The sequence below is a fragment of the Coregonus clupeaformis genome, chromosome 16 (assembly GCF_020615455.1).
Source record: "Coregonus clupeaformis isolate EN_2021a chromosome 16, ASM2061545v1, whole genome shotgun sequence".
Lineage (NCBI taxonomy): Eukaryota > Metazoa > Chordata > Actinopteri > Salmoniformes > Salmonidae > Coregonus > Coregonus clupeaformis.
In genome coordinates, this window is record NC_059207.1 from 36,579,322 (window position 1) to 36,594,821 (window position 15,500).

The 15,500-nt window shown below is 46.3% G+C and overlaps 1 protein-coding gene across 1 annotated transcript in view; it reads left to right on the forward strand.

Moving 5' to 3' along the window:
- The window catches only part of LOC121584802 (dihydropyrimidinase-related protein 2-like), a 44,601-nt gene extending 29,910 nt beyond the window's left edge, over window positions 1-14,691 (forward strand). The window contains exons 8-14 of the mRNA XM_041900933.2: window positions 7,101-7,221; window positions 7,716-7,872; window positions 9,772-9,913; window positions 10,155-10,325; window positions 10,825-11,004; window positions 11,143-11,329; window positions 14,429-14,691. Coding sequence (XP_041756867.1) covers window positions 7,101-7,221; window positions 7,716-7,872; window positions 9,772-9,913; window positions 10,155-10,325; window positions 10,825-11,004; window positions 11,143-11,329; window positions 14,429-14,520 — 1,050 coding nt within the window. The 3' untranslated portion in view covers window positions 14,521-14,691. The remainder of the gene's footprint in view (window positions 1-7,100; window positions 7,222-7,715; window positions 7,873-9,771; window positions 9,914-10,154; window positions 10,326-10,824; window positions 11,005-11,142; window positions 11,330-14,428) is intronic.
- The last annotated feature ends 809 nt before the right edge of the window (window positions 14,692-15,500 follow it).

Below are 15,500 nucleotides of genomic sequence, written 5' to 3' on the forward strand. Positions count from 1 at the left end.
ATTTGAGTGCTTCATCAATGTAGTTCTCCATTGCCTCATTTTCCGGGATAGATAGGGGGTAAACACGGCCCTTCGGTGGGGACACTCCAGGGAGTAAGTCAATAGCACAGTCCCCTGGGCGATGTGGTGGCAGAGTGGAGGTCTTGATTTTGCTGAAGACATTGCTGTACTGGGCGTATTCAGATGGTATGGTGGGTGGCACTGTAGAGGCAGAGTCCTCAATGGTTGCTTAGTAGAGTCAAAATGAACAATACCTCACAAGGCACAAACAGAAAGAACTGAACTAAATAAGGAGCTGATGAGACCAGGTGAGTAACTAACACAGGTGAAATCAATGAACAAAAATAAAAGACGGCTACATTCAAGAACACAAAGAAACAGGGCTACGTTCAAAAACACAAGGTGAACTAAGAAAATAAATACAGAACCTTACACACATGGGGAGGCTTCATCTCAACGTATTTTTAAATTTTAGGCTTTTCAAATATATTCCATTCTCCTTTCTCTTGTTTATACAGTATTCATCCCTCTTGGCGTTTTTTTCTATTTTGTTGCATTACAACCTGTAATTTAAATTGATTTTTATTTGGATTTCATGTAATGGACATACACAAAATAGTCCAAATTGGTGAAGTGAAATGAAAAAAAGAACTTGTTTCAAATCATTCTAAAAAATTAATAACGGAAAAGTGGTACATGCATATGTATTCACCCCCCTTTGCTATGAAGCCCCTAAATAAGATCTGGTGCAACCAATTACAGAAGTCACATAATTAGTTAAATAAAGTCCACCTGTGTGCAATGTAAGTGTCACATGATCTCAGTATATATACACACCTGTTCTGAAAGGCCCCAGAATCTGCAATACCACCAAGCAAGCGGCACCACCAAGCAAGCAGCACCATGAAGACAAAGGAGCTCTCCAAACAGGTCAGGGACAAAATTGTGGAGAAGTACAGATCAGGGTTGGGTTATAATAAAATGTCAGAAACTTTGAACATCCCACAGAGCACCATTAAATCCATTATTAAAAAATGGAAAGAATATGGCACCACAACAAACCTGCCAAGAGAGGGCCACCCACCAAAGCTCACAGACCAGGCAAGGAGGGCATTCATCAGAGAGGCAACAAAGAGACCAAAGATAACCCTGAAGGAGCTGCAAAGCTCCACAGCGGAGATTGGAGTATCTGTCCATAGGACCACTTTAAGCCGTACACTCCACAGAGCTGGAAGAGTGTCCAGAACAAAATCCATTGCTTAAAGAAAAAAATAAGCAAACACATTTGGTATTCGCCAAAAGGCATGTGGGAGACTCCCCAAACATATAGAAGAAGGTACTCCGGTCAGATGAGACTAAAATTGAGCTTTTTGGCCATCAAGGAAAACGCTATGTCTGGCGCAAACCCAACACCTCTCATCAGCCCGAGAACACCATCCCCACAGTGAAGCATGGTGGTGGCAACATCATGCTGTGGGGATGTTTTTCATCGACAGGGACTGGGAAACTGGTCAGAATTGAAGGAATGATGGACAGCGCTAAATACAGGGAAATTCTTGAGGGAAACCTGTTTCAGTCTTCCAGAGATTTGAGACTGGGATGGCGGTTCACCTTCCAGCAGGACAATGACCCTAAGCATACTGCTAAAGCAACACTCAAGTGGTTTAAGGGGAAACATTTAAATGTCTTGGAATGGCCTAGTCAAAGCCCACACCTCAATCCAATTGAGAATCTGTGGTATGACTTAAAGATTGCTGTACACCAGCGGAACTCATCCAACTTGAAGGAGCTGGAGCAGTTTTGCCTTGAAGAATGGGCAAAAATCCCAGTGGCTAGATGTGCCAAGCTTATAGAGACATACCCCAAGAGACTTGCAGCTGTAACTGCTGCAAAAGGTGGCTCTACAAAGTATTGACTTTGGAGGGGTGAATAGTTATGCACGCTCATGTTTTCTGTTTTTTTGTCTTATTTCTTGTTTGTTTCACCCCAAAAAATATTTTGCATCTTCAAAGTGGTAGGCATGTTGTGTAAATCAAATGATACAAACCCCCAAAAAATCCATTTTAATTCCAGGTTGTAAGGCAACAAAATAGGAAAAATGCCAAGGTGGGTGAATACTTTCACAAGCCACTGTATTATGTATATATTCCCACTAATATTCCTTTATGTAATTTGTTACAGGAGGGGGTCGCAGTTTCCCACTAGGTGTCAACCTCCAACAACCTTAGGCACCTCCTCACTCAGTCTGGACTAATCATTATCCTATTGGTGTCACCTGTGTCTACCTGTTCACCTGTGTATTTATGCCCTCACTTCCCTGTGTTCCCTTGCTCAGTTTTTTTCTGTAAGTTTCTGTATGTACAGCAGTACTACTCAGTGTCTGATCGGAGACCTATGTACAGGTACTTGAGAAGTGTTCTCCCTGTTTCGTTATTTGTTTCAGTCGTAGGTAGTATTTCGTATTTTGGCTGTCAGCCGGTTTTTAGAGACTTATTTGCTCCGCCTTTCTTTTATCATGATAAGTCCGTTATTTTGTATTTTAGCTTCGGGACCACCAGTTAAGATCCTTGTTTCACCACCACTGCCTACTGTATATCCTGCACCGCATCTGGGTCACACCTCACACCAACCCTTACAGTAATTAAGCTTTTACATGTGTATTTCTCTGTCTTTATAATAATTATATTGAATTTGTAGAGCGCATTTCCAATGCTCAATGCACATGTGAAGCTTATTGGTGCTTGCTTCTGTGCGCAAATCATTTGACCGCTGCAGTTTGATATTATTTATTCCCTTTTATTTATGAAAAGAAGCTGGTACTGGCCTTTATTATTTCTGATTTATTTCTGATATTTTAGCTTAGTTAAATTGATTTATATTATGGAGTTTCTATTCCAAGAAAAACAAAAATACATTTTACAGTAGCCTATGTATTGCCCACCTAAAACATCCTTTAATACATTCAAGTCCTTCAAAATATAAATTACAGAAAGTAGAATATAAACTAGATATAGGCTACTGTGGGTGGGGTAGGCTAAATAATTACAACCGAATAGGCCTAAATAAAATAATTGTGATAAAGGAAACAAAAAATGCTAGGCAGAGCATGCGCAGAGCTTGTGGCTGAGCAGTACCAGAGCGAAATTGGAGCGTGAGAGAAGGCCGACAGCGGCATTGCAGCGGGAGAGAAGGCCAGCACCATTTTTAAAAATCTGCTCAAATTACGCTCCACACTTGCCCACTTACATGCTCTGGCATTCAAAAGCAGCCCTGCTTTAGGCTATCAAATAACTGTCAATTAATAATCATATCAAAGGATGGAATCAGTGCATGAATGACTGCAGCAACCATTAGACGGTCTGAAAAGCTGCGTAACTGTCACGCCCTGACTAATGGGACTCTAGTATGTTGAGTCAGTGTGTGGAGTTCTATGTTGTTATTTCTATGTTCTCATTCTAGGTTGTGTGTTTCTATGTTTGGCCGGGTGTGATTCCCAATCAGAGGCAGCTGTCGCTCGTTGTCTCTGATTGGGGATCATACTTAAGTTGCCTGTTTGTTATCATTAGTTGTGGGATCTTGTTCCGTGTAGAGGCTTGTTTTGTGTTTAGCCTGAGGACTTCACGTTACGTTGTTTTGTTGGTGTGTTTATCGTTGAAATAAATATGTATGCATTTCACGCTGCGCCTTGGTCTGACCCGTCCTTCAACGTCCATGACAGAAGATCCCACCAAACACGGACCAAGCAGCGTGCCCAGGAGCAAACACCCTGGACACAGGTGGGGAAGATTTGGTCTTGGGAGGAGATATTTGCGGGGAAAGGACCCTGGGCGAAGGTGGAAGCCCAGGCAGGAGAGGAGCAACGGCAACACAGAAGGCTCCGGCAGAGGAGGAAGCCCGAGAGGCAGCCCCAATAAACATTTTTTGGGGGGGGCTAAAGGGGTGGTCGGGGAGCGAGAGAGAAGAGCCCCGACCACTGCACCCAGTGGGTTTCCAGGTTGAGTCCCTACGACCATGGGAACAAGAGTGGGAACAGTTTTATACTGAGGAGTCGGAGGATGACGACAACGATGAGTTTCTGTTCCCTAACTCGTGGGGGCTCCCGGAGGAGTCCTCACTGGAGGAGGATTGCCGAGAGAGAGAGAAGGATCGGATCTGCAGGGTAAGAGAGGAGGCCACCACATTACGGGGGCTGATAGCGAGAATAGAGGAGGCACTGCAGGAAAGCTCCATTCAAGAGGAGGCACTGCAGGAGGCTCGTCGGGAGAAGGAGGAAGTAGATGCACGGAGAGAGGAGCTGGTTAGGCAACATAAGGAGCGTGGGTTAATTGAGGAACCCATCTATGCAGAGATACGCACTGTATCGCCAGTGCGCATGCACAGCCCAGTGTGTTCTGTGCCAGCGCCCCGCACGTGTCGTGCGAAAGTGGGCAGCCAGCCAGGACGGGTTGTGCCGGCTCAACGCTCCTGGTCTCCAGTGCGCCTCCAAGGTCCAGTATATCCTGCTCCGGTTCTACGCACTGTGTCACCAGTGCACCTCACCAGTCCTGTACGGCCTGTACCTGCTCCCCGCACCAAGCCAGTGGTGTGTGTCCCCAGTCCGGCCCGGCCCGTACCTGCTCCTCGCACCAGACCAGTGATGCGTGTTCCCAGTCCAGCCCGGCCCGTTCCTGTTCCTCGCACCAAGCCAGTGGTGCGTGTTCTCAGTCCGGTACGGCCCGTGCCTGCTCCCCGCACCAAGCCAGTGGTGCGTGTCGCCAGTCCGGCCCGGCCTGTTCCTGCTGCTCGCACCAAGCCAGTGGTGCGTGTCCCCAGTCCGGTACGACCCGTTCCTGTTTCTCGCACCAAGCCAGTGGTGCGTGTCGCCAGCCCGGTACGACCTGTACCTGCTCCCCGCACCAAGCCAGTGGTGCGTGTCGCCAGTCCGGCCCGGCCCGTGCCTGCTCCTCGCACCAAGACAGTGGTGCGTGTTCCTAGTCCGGTCCGGCCCGTGCCTGCTCCTCACACCAGACCAGTGGTGCGTGTGTCCAGTCCGGCACGGCCTGTGCCCGTTCCACCGGTGCCTGGTTCGGCACCGGTCAGCGGCTCCACTCCGGAGCTAGAGCAGTCCGCTCCACCGGTGCCTGATCCAGCTCCAGTCGGTTGCTCCACTCCGGAGCCAGAGCAGTCTGCTCCACCGGGGTTCAGTCCAGCTCCGGTCAGCTGCTCCACTCCGGAGCTAGAGCAGTCCGCTCCACCGGTGCCCAATCCAGCTCCGGTCAGCTGCTCCACTCCGGAGCCAGAGCAGTCCGCTCCACTGGGGTCCAGTCCAGCTCCGGTCAGCTGCTCCACTCCGGAGCCAGAGCAGTCCGCTTCATCGGTGCCTAGTCCAGCTCCGGTCAGCGGCTCCACTCCGGAGCCAGAGCAGTCCGCTCCACCGGTGCCTAGTCCAGCTCCGGTCAGCGGATCCACTCCGGAACCAGAGCAGTCCGCTCCACCGGGGTCTAGTCCAGCTCCGGTCAGCAGCTCCACTCCGGAGCCAGAGCAGTCCGCTCCACCAGTGCACAGTCCAGCTCAGGTCAGCAGCTCCACTCCGGAGCCAGAGAAGTCTGCTCCACCGGTGCCCAGACCAGCTCCGGTCAGCGGCTCCAGTCCGGAGCCAGAGCAGGCCGCTCCACCGGTGCCCAGTCCAGCTCCGGTCAGCGGCCATAGTCCAGACCCAGACGTCAGCCCCTCTCCAGGTTCGGGGTCTCCCACACCAGGGTCCAGACAGGGCTTGGTACATCGTGGGAGGAAGGAGAGGGGAAGCAGCGCGCCGAGGTCCAGACCAGACCAGAGGCGCAACGGGGAGGCTGAGAGAATGTGGTCGTCACGCCCGGAGCCGGATCCGGGATGCCCACTCCAAGGCGGAATGCCCACCCGGACCCTACCCTGTTATGTCAGGTTTGTGCGGTCGGAGTCCGCACCTTTGGGGGGGGTACTGTCACGCCCTGACTTATGGGACTCTAGTATGTTGAGTCAGGGTGTGGAGTTCTATGTTGTTATTTCTATGTTCTCATTCTAGGTTGTGTGTTTCTATGTTTGGCCGGGTGTGATTCCCAATCAGAGGCAGCTGTCGCTCGTTGTCTATGATTGGGGATCATACTTAAGTTGCCTGTTTGTTATCATTAGTTGTGGGATCTTGTTCCGTGTAGAGGCTTGTTTTGTGTTTAGCCTGAGGACTTCACGTTACGTTGTTTTGTTTGTGTGTTTATCGTTGAAATAAACATGTATGCATTTCACGCTGCGCCTTGGTCTGACCCGTCCTTCAACGTCCGTGACAGTAACAAATGAGGCCTAATTAGACAAAATAACAATTAAGTTGTTCAAACAAGATAAGTCGTTAAAACGACTTAGTATCTCGTTTGAATGACTTAGTATCTCTTAGTAAAAAAAAGTTGTTTGAACCAGATACTAAGTCATTCAAACGAGATACTAAGTCGTTGAAACTAGATAATTCCAAGAGTCTAAGTTTAAAAAAATTGCATTGGCCATTTTTTTGTGATCTAGCTAGTTAAAAAATGTGTTTACCACAACCAGTGATTCACTTTCTCTTCCTCGTTGTGCAGTACAGGGGCTCCGAAAAAACATGAACAAAGGCTCTAAAAACACCCAAATACGTCCTTTTAGAAACTGAAAAGCTCCCAGTATAGTAATGCAGGTCTTTAGATGTTGTGCACATGAAATTGTGTCATTCCGAACTTTATCCGCAACGTTATATTCCATTTTGTTGCGACTCGAGCGATACCGCTCCGTCCATTCTAGCAGCAGGCTACACAGTGAATGGAAATGCTGGATAGGGGGAACAGCTCGAGTCGAATCAAAATGGAGAAGTGCTATTTAGAGATTTGGTTGTTGAAAAGCAAACTTCTCCTTTACCAGAACTCACTACATAAGTAACTTAAAAGTGAATGTGAGAGTCAAGTCTCTGAGTGTTCTTCTCCTATGCTTGCTTCTTCCAGAATGCCTAGTCAGCATTTTGGTAAATACTGCAGCAGTGAAGGTAGTCTGTAACTCAACATGAAGGTCACTGAGTCTGGTCTGAACTCTCTCACTCTGTGTCTGTGTCTGTCACTATTGTGTAGGTGGAGGCAGAAGCAGTCAACCGGTCAGTCACTGTGGCCAATCAGACCAACTGCCCCCTCTACATCACCAAGGTCATGAGCAAGAGTGCTGCTGACGTCATCGCCCTGGCCAGGAAAAAGGGTAATAGTAAAGAGAAAGTGTTGTGATGGACTACTGCAACACGTTTTGTATTGATTGCTCTCTGTGGTTTGTGTATCGTAACTACTGTTTAATAATAATGTGAGTGCTTACAATTGTCCTATTTCACACATGTGCGAATTGGAAATTAGTTTTTTCTGCATACCGCACTCCCCCTGAGAAACCCCAGAGAGTGGTGTCAGATCCAAGGATCAGACATGGTTGATGGTGATCCTGAAGCAATAAGGGTTAAGTGGGAACACCTAGTCGGCTCTGGGATTTAAACCAGCAACCTTTCGGTTACTGGCCCTGGCTCTCTTAACCGCTAGGCTCGCCGTCCGTTTTAAGGTACACTAAATGTCAAATCCCACATAAATGATTCCACTTGTAAATCAGTCCTGCTTTGGAGACAGGGCACAAGCCCTCTGAGGTAAATAGAACACTCACTCTCCCTGCCATGTTGACCTGGTGTTTTGCTGTGTTCTGTGGTACTCTAGGTGCTGTGGTGTATGGAGAGCCTATCTCTGCCAGCCTGGGCACGGACGGCACCCACTACTGGAGTAAGAACTGGGCCAAGGCAGCTGCCTTCATCACCTCCCCACCCCTCAGCCCTGACCCCACCACCCCTGACTATCTCAACTCACTCCTCTCCTGGTAGGTGCTCCATTTACACTATGCACCTCTACTCAACACAGAGCTATGCAGTAATCATGTGTTACTTACACACATCTTCCACCAGAATGTGGTATGTCATCCTAGCCTCCTGGGGATTCATTTATCAAATGTGAGTGCGCACAAAAAATACTCTAACCTTGCGTGCGCCAGTTTTCCCGCAAAGGTTGTTATTTATCCATTTTGAACTTGACGGGAAAGTGTGTGTATCTCCACGCAAATCCCAAACCATGCGTTCGCACAACTTCTAGAAGGTTGATCAACTGTACTGTACGCAAATAGGCTTATTGTTCGTTTGGGGGAAATGGGAGGTGTTTGATGCAATGGAATTATAATAATGGTAGGCTAATAAAAACAGTAAAACATAGGCCTAATGATAAAACAGATGAATTTGCTGTTGGTATTTTTATTTTATTATATAGGCCTAAATCATAACTGGTTTAAATTATTCCCGCTACACAACAAATAGTAGGCTACCATTTATCAATTGATCATTCAATAGCCAAACATGCTCGAAAGTAAATAGGCCGGTAGCCTCGACAGTATTTACATTTTTTTTAAAAACATTTTTAGTCATTTAGCAGACGCTCTTATCCAGAGCGACTTACAGCTAGTGAATACATATATATATATTTTTTTTTATACTGGCCCCCCGTGGGAATCGAACCCACAACCCTGGCGTTGCAAACGCCATGCTCTATCAACTGAGCTACATCCCTGCCGGCCATTCCCTCCCCTACCCTGGACGACGCTGGGCCAATTGTGCGCCGCCCATGAGTCTCCCGGTCGCGGCCGGCTGCGACAGAGACTGGATTCGAACCAGGATCTCTAGTGGCACAGTTAGCACTGCGATGCAGTGCCTTAGATCACTGCGCCACTCAGGAGATGCTCGTACAGTATGTGGCAGTATAGGTAGGCTACAGTATTGCTGTGCGACAGGATTAGGAGCATGACATCGTAGCCTAGCCTATTTAATTTCAGAGCCTATACCAGGGGTGTCAAACATACGGCCCGCGGGTGGTTTGAGTAAAACAAATTATAATAACGTTTTATACATGTTCTTTGGGGGGGGGGGCGAACTCAGTATACTTTAAAATGACTATAATTAAATCAAAACTGTGTAGAAAATGATAATGGACCTACATTCATACAGTTTCTTGACTGTGTCCAGCTCACTAATAATCACCCAAAAGAAAGCAACATTTATATTTATATTTGCATGATTTAGCTTATTCATTATTCATAATTAATTCATCAATAACTTTTGGTTCATGCATGTGACCGACCAATACCTCACGAGGCTTCTTCTCTCCAAGCTGAGCCCTTGAAACTGAGACACCCCTTTCGGTTCTCAAAACAATGTTCTGGGCATACTGCCAAATCCTTTATACTGATAGCGAGGATTCCTCCCAGGCACGATCAATCAGTCACTTGCATGAACCCAGTCGAATTGGTTATTGGAAAAGCACAAATAAAATGTTCCTTCACAAAACAAAATATTGAAAAACAATTCTTCATTTGCATAGAAGTATGGGCTGTAGCATTTACTTATAGATTGTTAGAAAGGACCATCAATCTTGCAGGATGTGCGGCCCAGTTCCAGCTCGTTTACAACCGAACAAATATAATATGGCTCTGATTTATCAATGAAAACATGTGTATATGTTGCCTGCGACAGTTTTATAAATCCCAATAATTTGTGGCGCACGCAAATCCTAGAATCTCCACGTACGCCAGAATTTTGTAAGAAATGTAAAAAATAAATGAGGCCCCTGGAAAGTCATATCACTCAAGACAAAACATGCAAACATAAGAATGGAGTGTCTCATTCTCTCTCTCTCCATCTCTATTTCTATCCCTCCATCCATTGTTCCTCTCCAGTGGTGACCTGCAGGTGACTGGTAGTGCTCATTGCACATTCCACACCTCCCAGCGTGCTGTGGGCAAAGACAACTTCACCCTCATCCCAGAGGGCACCAACGGCACTGAGGAGAGACTCTCCCTCATCTGGGACAAGTGTGTGGTGAGGCACACTCTACTGACCTTTTTCTGCCGGGTTTCCTACAATAAAAAATACACTCTTTCAAATTGATCCTGTCTTTGTAAATGGATATAGATGTTGTGGAATTAACAATCAATTTACTTTCCCTGTTTGTGCCACAGTCATTCATGTCATCAAGGGGTTGTCTCAGTTGGTCAAGTGAACGTTTGCAGCTGTTTTGTTTGTCAGGAAGTGACAACGCCTTGTCTTCTGATTCCCTTAGGTGACTGGAAAAATGGACGAGAACCAGTTTGTGGCTGTGACCAGCACCAACGCAGCTAAGATCTTCAACCTGTACCCCCGTAAGGGCCGCATTGCAGTGGGCTCTGATGCCGATCTGGTCTTGTGGGACCCAGATGTCAGCAAGATAATCTCTGCCAAGAGTCACAACCTGGTGAGAGCCTGGCCAACCCACACTGTACTAACCATGTCATAACCATGGTGTTTATACATGGTTTTAGTCCCAGCTACTGTATGTAGGACTCAGTTCGGATCAGAAAATTCTTCCACATTTTCATATGAAACATTGAAGCCCTTTTTCCTACAAAGCTTTGAGGCAAACCATTAAGTAAAATCTACTGACATGAAATGACTTGTTAGAGAACAGCTCATGCAGACAGGGCCTGAGTCACCACTTTTCTTCATTTAGAGGAGCTAGCTGGCTACATCAGCACTAGTTTCTCATGATGATGTCAGCTGAATGTCACAGTTACCATGCTGGCACAATTCATTGAATGACTAAGGGCCCAGACTAAAGTTCAAATGGAAAAAGGCCATGTTTTTTGGGTTTGCAATGTGCATGTGAAAGTAGGCTAAGTGCTGTCTTTCTCTGTTATTTGCCCTCTTGTACTTTGTCAGTCTATTTGAAACTCATCAGAGCTCTTCTTTTGCAGGCTGTGGAGTATAATATCTTCGAGGGAACCGAGGTGCGTGGAGCTCCCCTGGTGGTGATCAGCCAGGGCAAAATAGTGTTGGAAGAGGGCAACCTCCATACCACTGAGGGCTGCGGGCGCTATGTGAGCCGCAAGTCCTTCCCTGACCATGTCTACAGGAGGATAAAGGCTCGCAGCAGGGTGAGTCTATAGTGCAGTGAAACTGACATTGAATAGAATAGATTGTTGATTGTTAATTACCATTCTCACTGACAGTGATGAACTTGAACAGCCAAACTGATGCTGTTATCTCGTCTGTCTGTATGTCTGTCCTCCCAGCTGACGGAGCTGAGGGGGGTCCCCAGGGGTCTCTATGACGGGCCGGTGTGTGAGAATGTGACGTCTAAGGTCATGACACCGGTCACCTCGGTGAAGACCTCTCCAGCCAAGCTGCAGCAACAGCAGCAGCAGCAGCAGGCTCCCCAGCCTGTCCGTAACCTGCACCAGTCTGGCTTCAGCCTGTCTGGTCAGTACAGCTCAACGTTTCTCTCACAGCTCTCACATCAGTAGGAATAGCATAATACTAAGACATGTAGGCACACAAGTATTATCATTTGGCCTGCAATTGTACCATATTGCTTTTATATTTAATCTGTTACAAAAACAAAAGTCTGGTAAATCAGAGAGATGTCTCATTCGAATCTCCCTTACGATACAATATATACAGTTGAAGTCGGAAGTTTACATACACCTAAGCCAAATACATTTAAACTCAGTTTTTCACAATTCCTGACATTTAATCCTAGTAAAAATTCCCTGTCTTAGGTCAGTTAGGATCACCACTTTATTTTAAGAATGTGAAATGTCAGAATACATTCCCACATTCCCAGTGGGTCAGAAGTTTATATACACTCAATTCGTTTTTGGTAGCATTGCCTTTAAATTGTTAAACTTGGGTCAAACGTTTTGGGTAGCCTTCCACAAGCTTCCCACAATAAGTTGGGTGAATTTTGGCCCATTCCTCCTGACAGAGCTGGTGTAACTGAGTCAGGTTTGTAGGCCTCCTTGCACACACACGCTCTTTCAGTTCTGCCCACAAATGTTCTATAGGATTGAGGTCAGGGCTTTGTGATGGCCACTCCAATACATTACATTTACATTTACGTCATTTAGCAGACGCTCTTATCCAGAGCGACTTACAAATTGGTGCATTCACCTTATAGCCAGTGGGATAACCACTTTACAATATGTTTTTTTATTTATTTTTTTATTTGTGGGGGTGGGGTAAGGGGGGGTAGAATGATTACTTTATCCTATCCCAGGTATTCCTTAAAGAGGTGGGGTTTCAAGTGTCTCCGGAAGGTGGTCAGTGACTCCGCTGTCCTGGTGTCGTGAGGGAGCTTGTTCCACCATTGGGGTGCCAGAGCAGCGAACAGTTTTGACTGGGCTGAGTGGGAACTGTGCTTCCGCAGAGGTAGGGGGGCCAGCAGGCCAGAGGTGGATGAACGCAATGCCCTCGTTTGGGTGTAGGGACTGATCAGAGCCTGAAGGTACGGAGGTGCCGTTCCCCTCACAGCTCCGTAGGCAAGCACCATGGTCTTGTAGCAGATGCAAGCTTTAACTGGAAGCCAATGGAGTGTGCGGAGGAGCGGGGTGACGTGAGAGAACTTGGGAAGGTTGAACACCAGACGGGCTGCGGCATTCTGGATGAGTTGTAGGGGTTTAATGGCACAGGCAGGGAGCCCAGCCAACAGCGAGTTGCAGTAATCCAGACGGGAGATGACAAGTCAATACCTTGACTTTGTTGTCCTTAAGCCATTTTGCCACAACTTTGGAAGTATGCTTGGGGTCATTGTCCATTTGGAAGACCCATTTGCGACTAAGCTTTAACTTCCTGACTGATGTCTTGAGATGTTGCTTCAATATATCCACATAATTTTCCTTCCTCATGATGCCATCTATTTTGTGAAGTGCACCGGTCCCTCCTGCAGCAAAGCACCCCCACAGCATGATGCTGCCACCCCCGTGCTTCACGGTTGGGATGGTGTTCTTCGGCTTGCAAGGTACCCCCTTTTTCCTCCAAACTTAATGATGGTCATTATGGCCAAACAGTTCTATTTTTGTTACATCAGACCAGAGGACATTTCTCCAAAAAGTAGGATCTTTGTCCCCATGTGCAGTTGCAAACCATAGCCTGGCTTTTTTATAGCGGTTTTGGAGCAGTGGCTTCTTCCTGGCTTCTTCCTCTGTAGCTCAATTGATAGAGCATGGTGCTTGTAACGCCAGGGTACTGGGTTCGATCCCCTGGACCACCCATACGTAAAAATGTATGCACACATGACTGTAAGTCGCTTTGGATAAAAGCGTCTGCTAAATGGCATATTATTATTATTATTATTCATTTTCTGGAATTTTCCAAGCTGTTTAAAGCATAGTCAACTTAGTGTATGTAAACTTCTGACCCACTGGAATAGTGATACAGTGAATTGTAAGTGAAATAATCTGTCTGTAAACAATTGTTGGAAAAATTACTTGTGTCATGCACAAAGTAGATGTCCTAACCGACTTGCCAAAACTATAGTTTTTTAACAAGAAATTTGTGGAGTGGTTGAAAAACGAGTTTTAATGACTCCAACCTAAGTGTATGTAAACTTCCGACTTCAACTGTACCTGTTGCTGACAGGTGTATCGAGCACACAGCCATGCTATCTCCATAGACAAACATTGGCAGTAGAATGGCCTTACTGAAGAGCTCAGTGACTTTCAACGTGGCACCGTCATAGGATGCCACCTTTCCAACAAGTCAGTTCGTCAAATTTCTGCCCTGCTAGAGATGCACTGGTCAACTGTAAGTGATGTTATTGTGAAGTGGAAACGTATAGGAGCAACAACGGTTCACCCGCGAAGTGGTTGGCCACACAAGCTCACAGAACGGGACTGCCGAATGGTGTAAAGCTCGCCGCCATTGGACTCTGGAGCAGTGGAAACACGTTCTCTGGAGTGATGAATCACACCTCACCATCTGGCAGTCCAACGGATGAATTTGGGCCCCGATGCATAGTGCCAACTGTAAAGTTTGGTGGAGGAGGAATAATGGTCTGGGGCTGTTTTTCATGGTTCGGGCTAGGCCCTTTAATGTTACAGCATACAATTACATTCTAAATGATTCTGTGCTTCCAACTTTGTGGCAACAGTTTGGGGAAGGCCCTTTCCCGTTTCAGCATGACAATGCCCCTGTGCACAAAGCGAGGTCCATATAGAAATGGTTTGTTGAGATTGGTGTGGAAGAACTTGACTGGCCTGCACAGAGCCCTGACCTCAACCTCATCGAACACCTTTGGGATGAATTGGAACGCCGACTGCGAGCTAGGCCTAACTGCCCAACATCAGTGCCCGATCTCACTAATGCTCTTGTGGCTGAATGGAAGCAAGTCCCCGCAGCAATGTTCCAACATCTAGTGGAAAGCCTTCCCAGAAGAGTGGAGGCTGTTATAGCAGCAAAGAGGGGACCAGCTCCATATTAATGTCCATGATTTTGGAATGAGATGTTCGACGAGCAGGTGTCTACATCCTTTTCGTCATGTAGTGTAACTTACTTTCTTTTCTCTGTATCTCTCATGCCCAGGTGCACAAGTTGATGATAACATTCCTCGCCGCAACACCCAGCGCATTGCTGCGCCCCCTGGTGGGAGGTCCAACATCACCAGCCTGGGTTAAGCTCTACTGTCAGCTGAGCAGGAGGATCCACCTCAGCTCCCAGGCTAACCATCACAACCAACAGAGCTTCATCTATTGTGGTCCCGTCTCACTGACTTAACTGCACCCTGGTCAAAAACACTCCATCCATCTTCATCCATCCGTAACAGCTCTGTCACCTCATTCAAAGAGGAAAAAAAAGATGGCACTCAATGTTTTGTTTTGTACCTATATGCAATCTTTTCATTTTTTTTAAGGAAGAGTCAAGTGAATTTAGACAGTTCTTGATGTTTTGCTGTATATACACTGAGTGTACAAAACATTAGGAACACCTTCCTAATATTGAGTTGCATCCCCCTTTGCCCTCAGAACAGCCTCAATTCATCGGGCATGGACTCTACAAGGTGTCAAAAGCGTTCCACAGGGATGCTGGCCCATGTTGACTCTAATGCTTCCCTCAGTTGTGTCAAGTTGGCTGGATGTCCTTTTGGTGGTGGACCATTCTTGATACACACAGGAAACTGTTGAGCATGAAAAACTCATTAGCGTTGCAGTTCTTGACACACTCAAACCAGTGTGCCTGGAACTTACTACCATACCCAGTTCAAAGGCACTTAAATATTTTGTCTTGGCAATTCACCCTCTGAATGGCAAACATAAACAATCCATGTCTCAATTGTCTGAAGGCTTAAAATTCCTTCTTTAACCTGTCTACTCCCCTTCATCTACACTGATTGAAGTGGATTTAACAAGTGACATCGATAAGGGATCACAGCTTTCACCTGGATTCACCTTGTCAGTCTATGTCATGGAAAAAGCAGGTGTTCCTAATGTATTGTAAACTCAGTATATATATATATATATATATATATATATATATATATATATACAGTACCAGTCAAAAGTTTGGACACACCTATTCATTCAAGGGTTTTTCTTTATTTTTACTATTTTCTACATTGTAGAATAATAGTGAAGACATCAAAACTATGAAATAACAC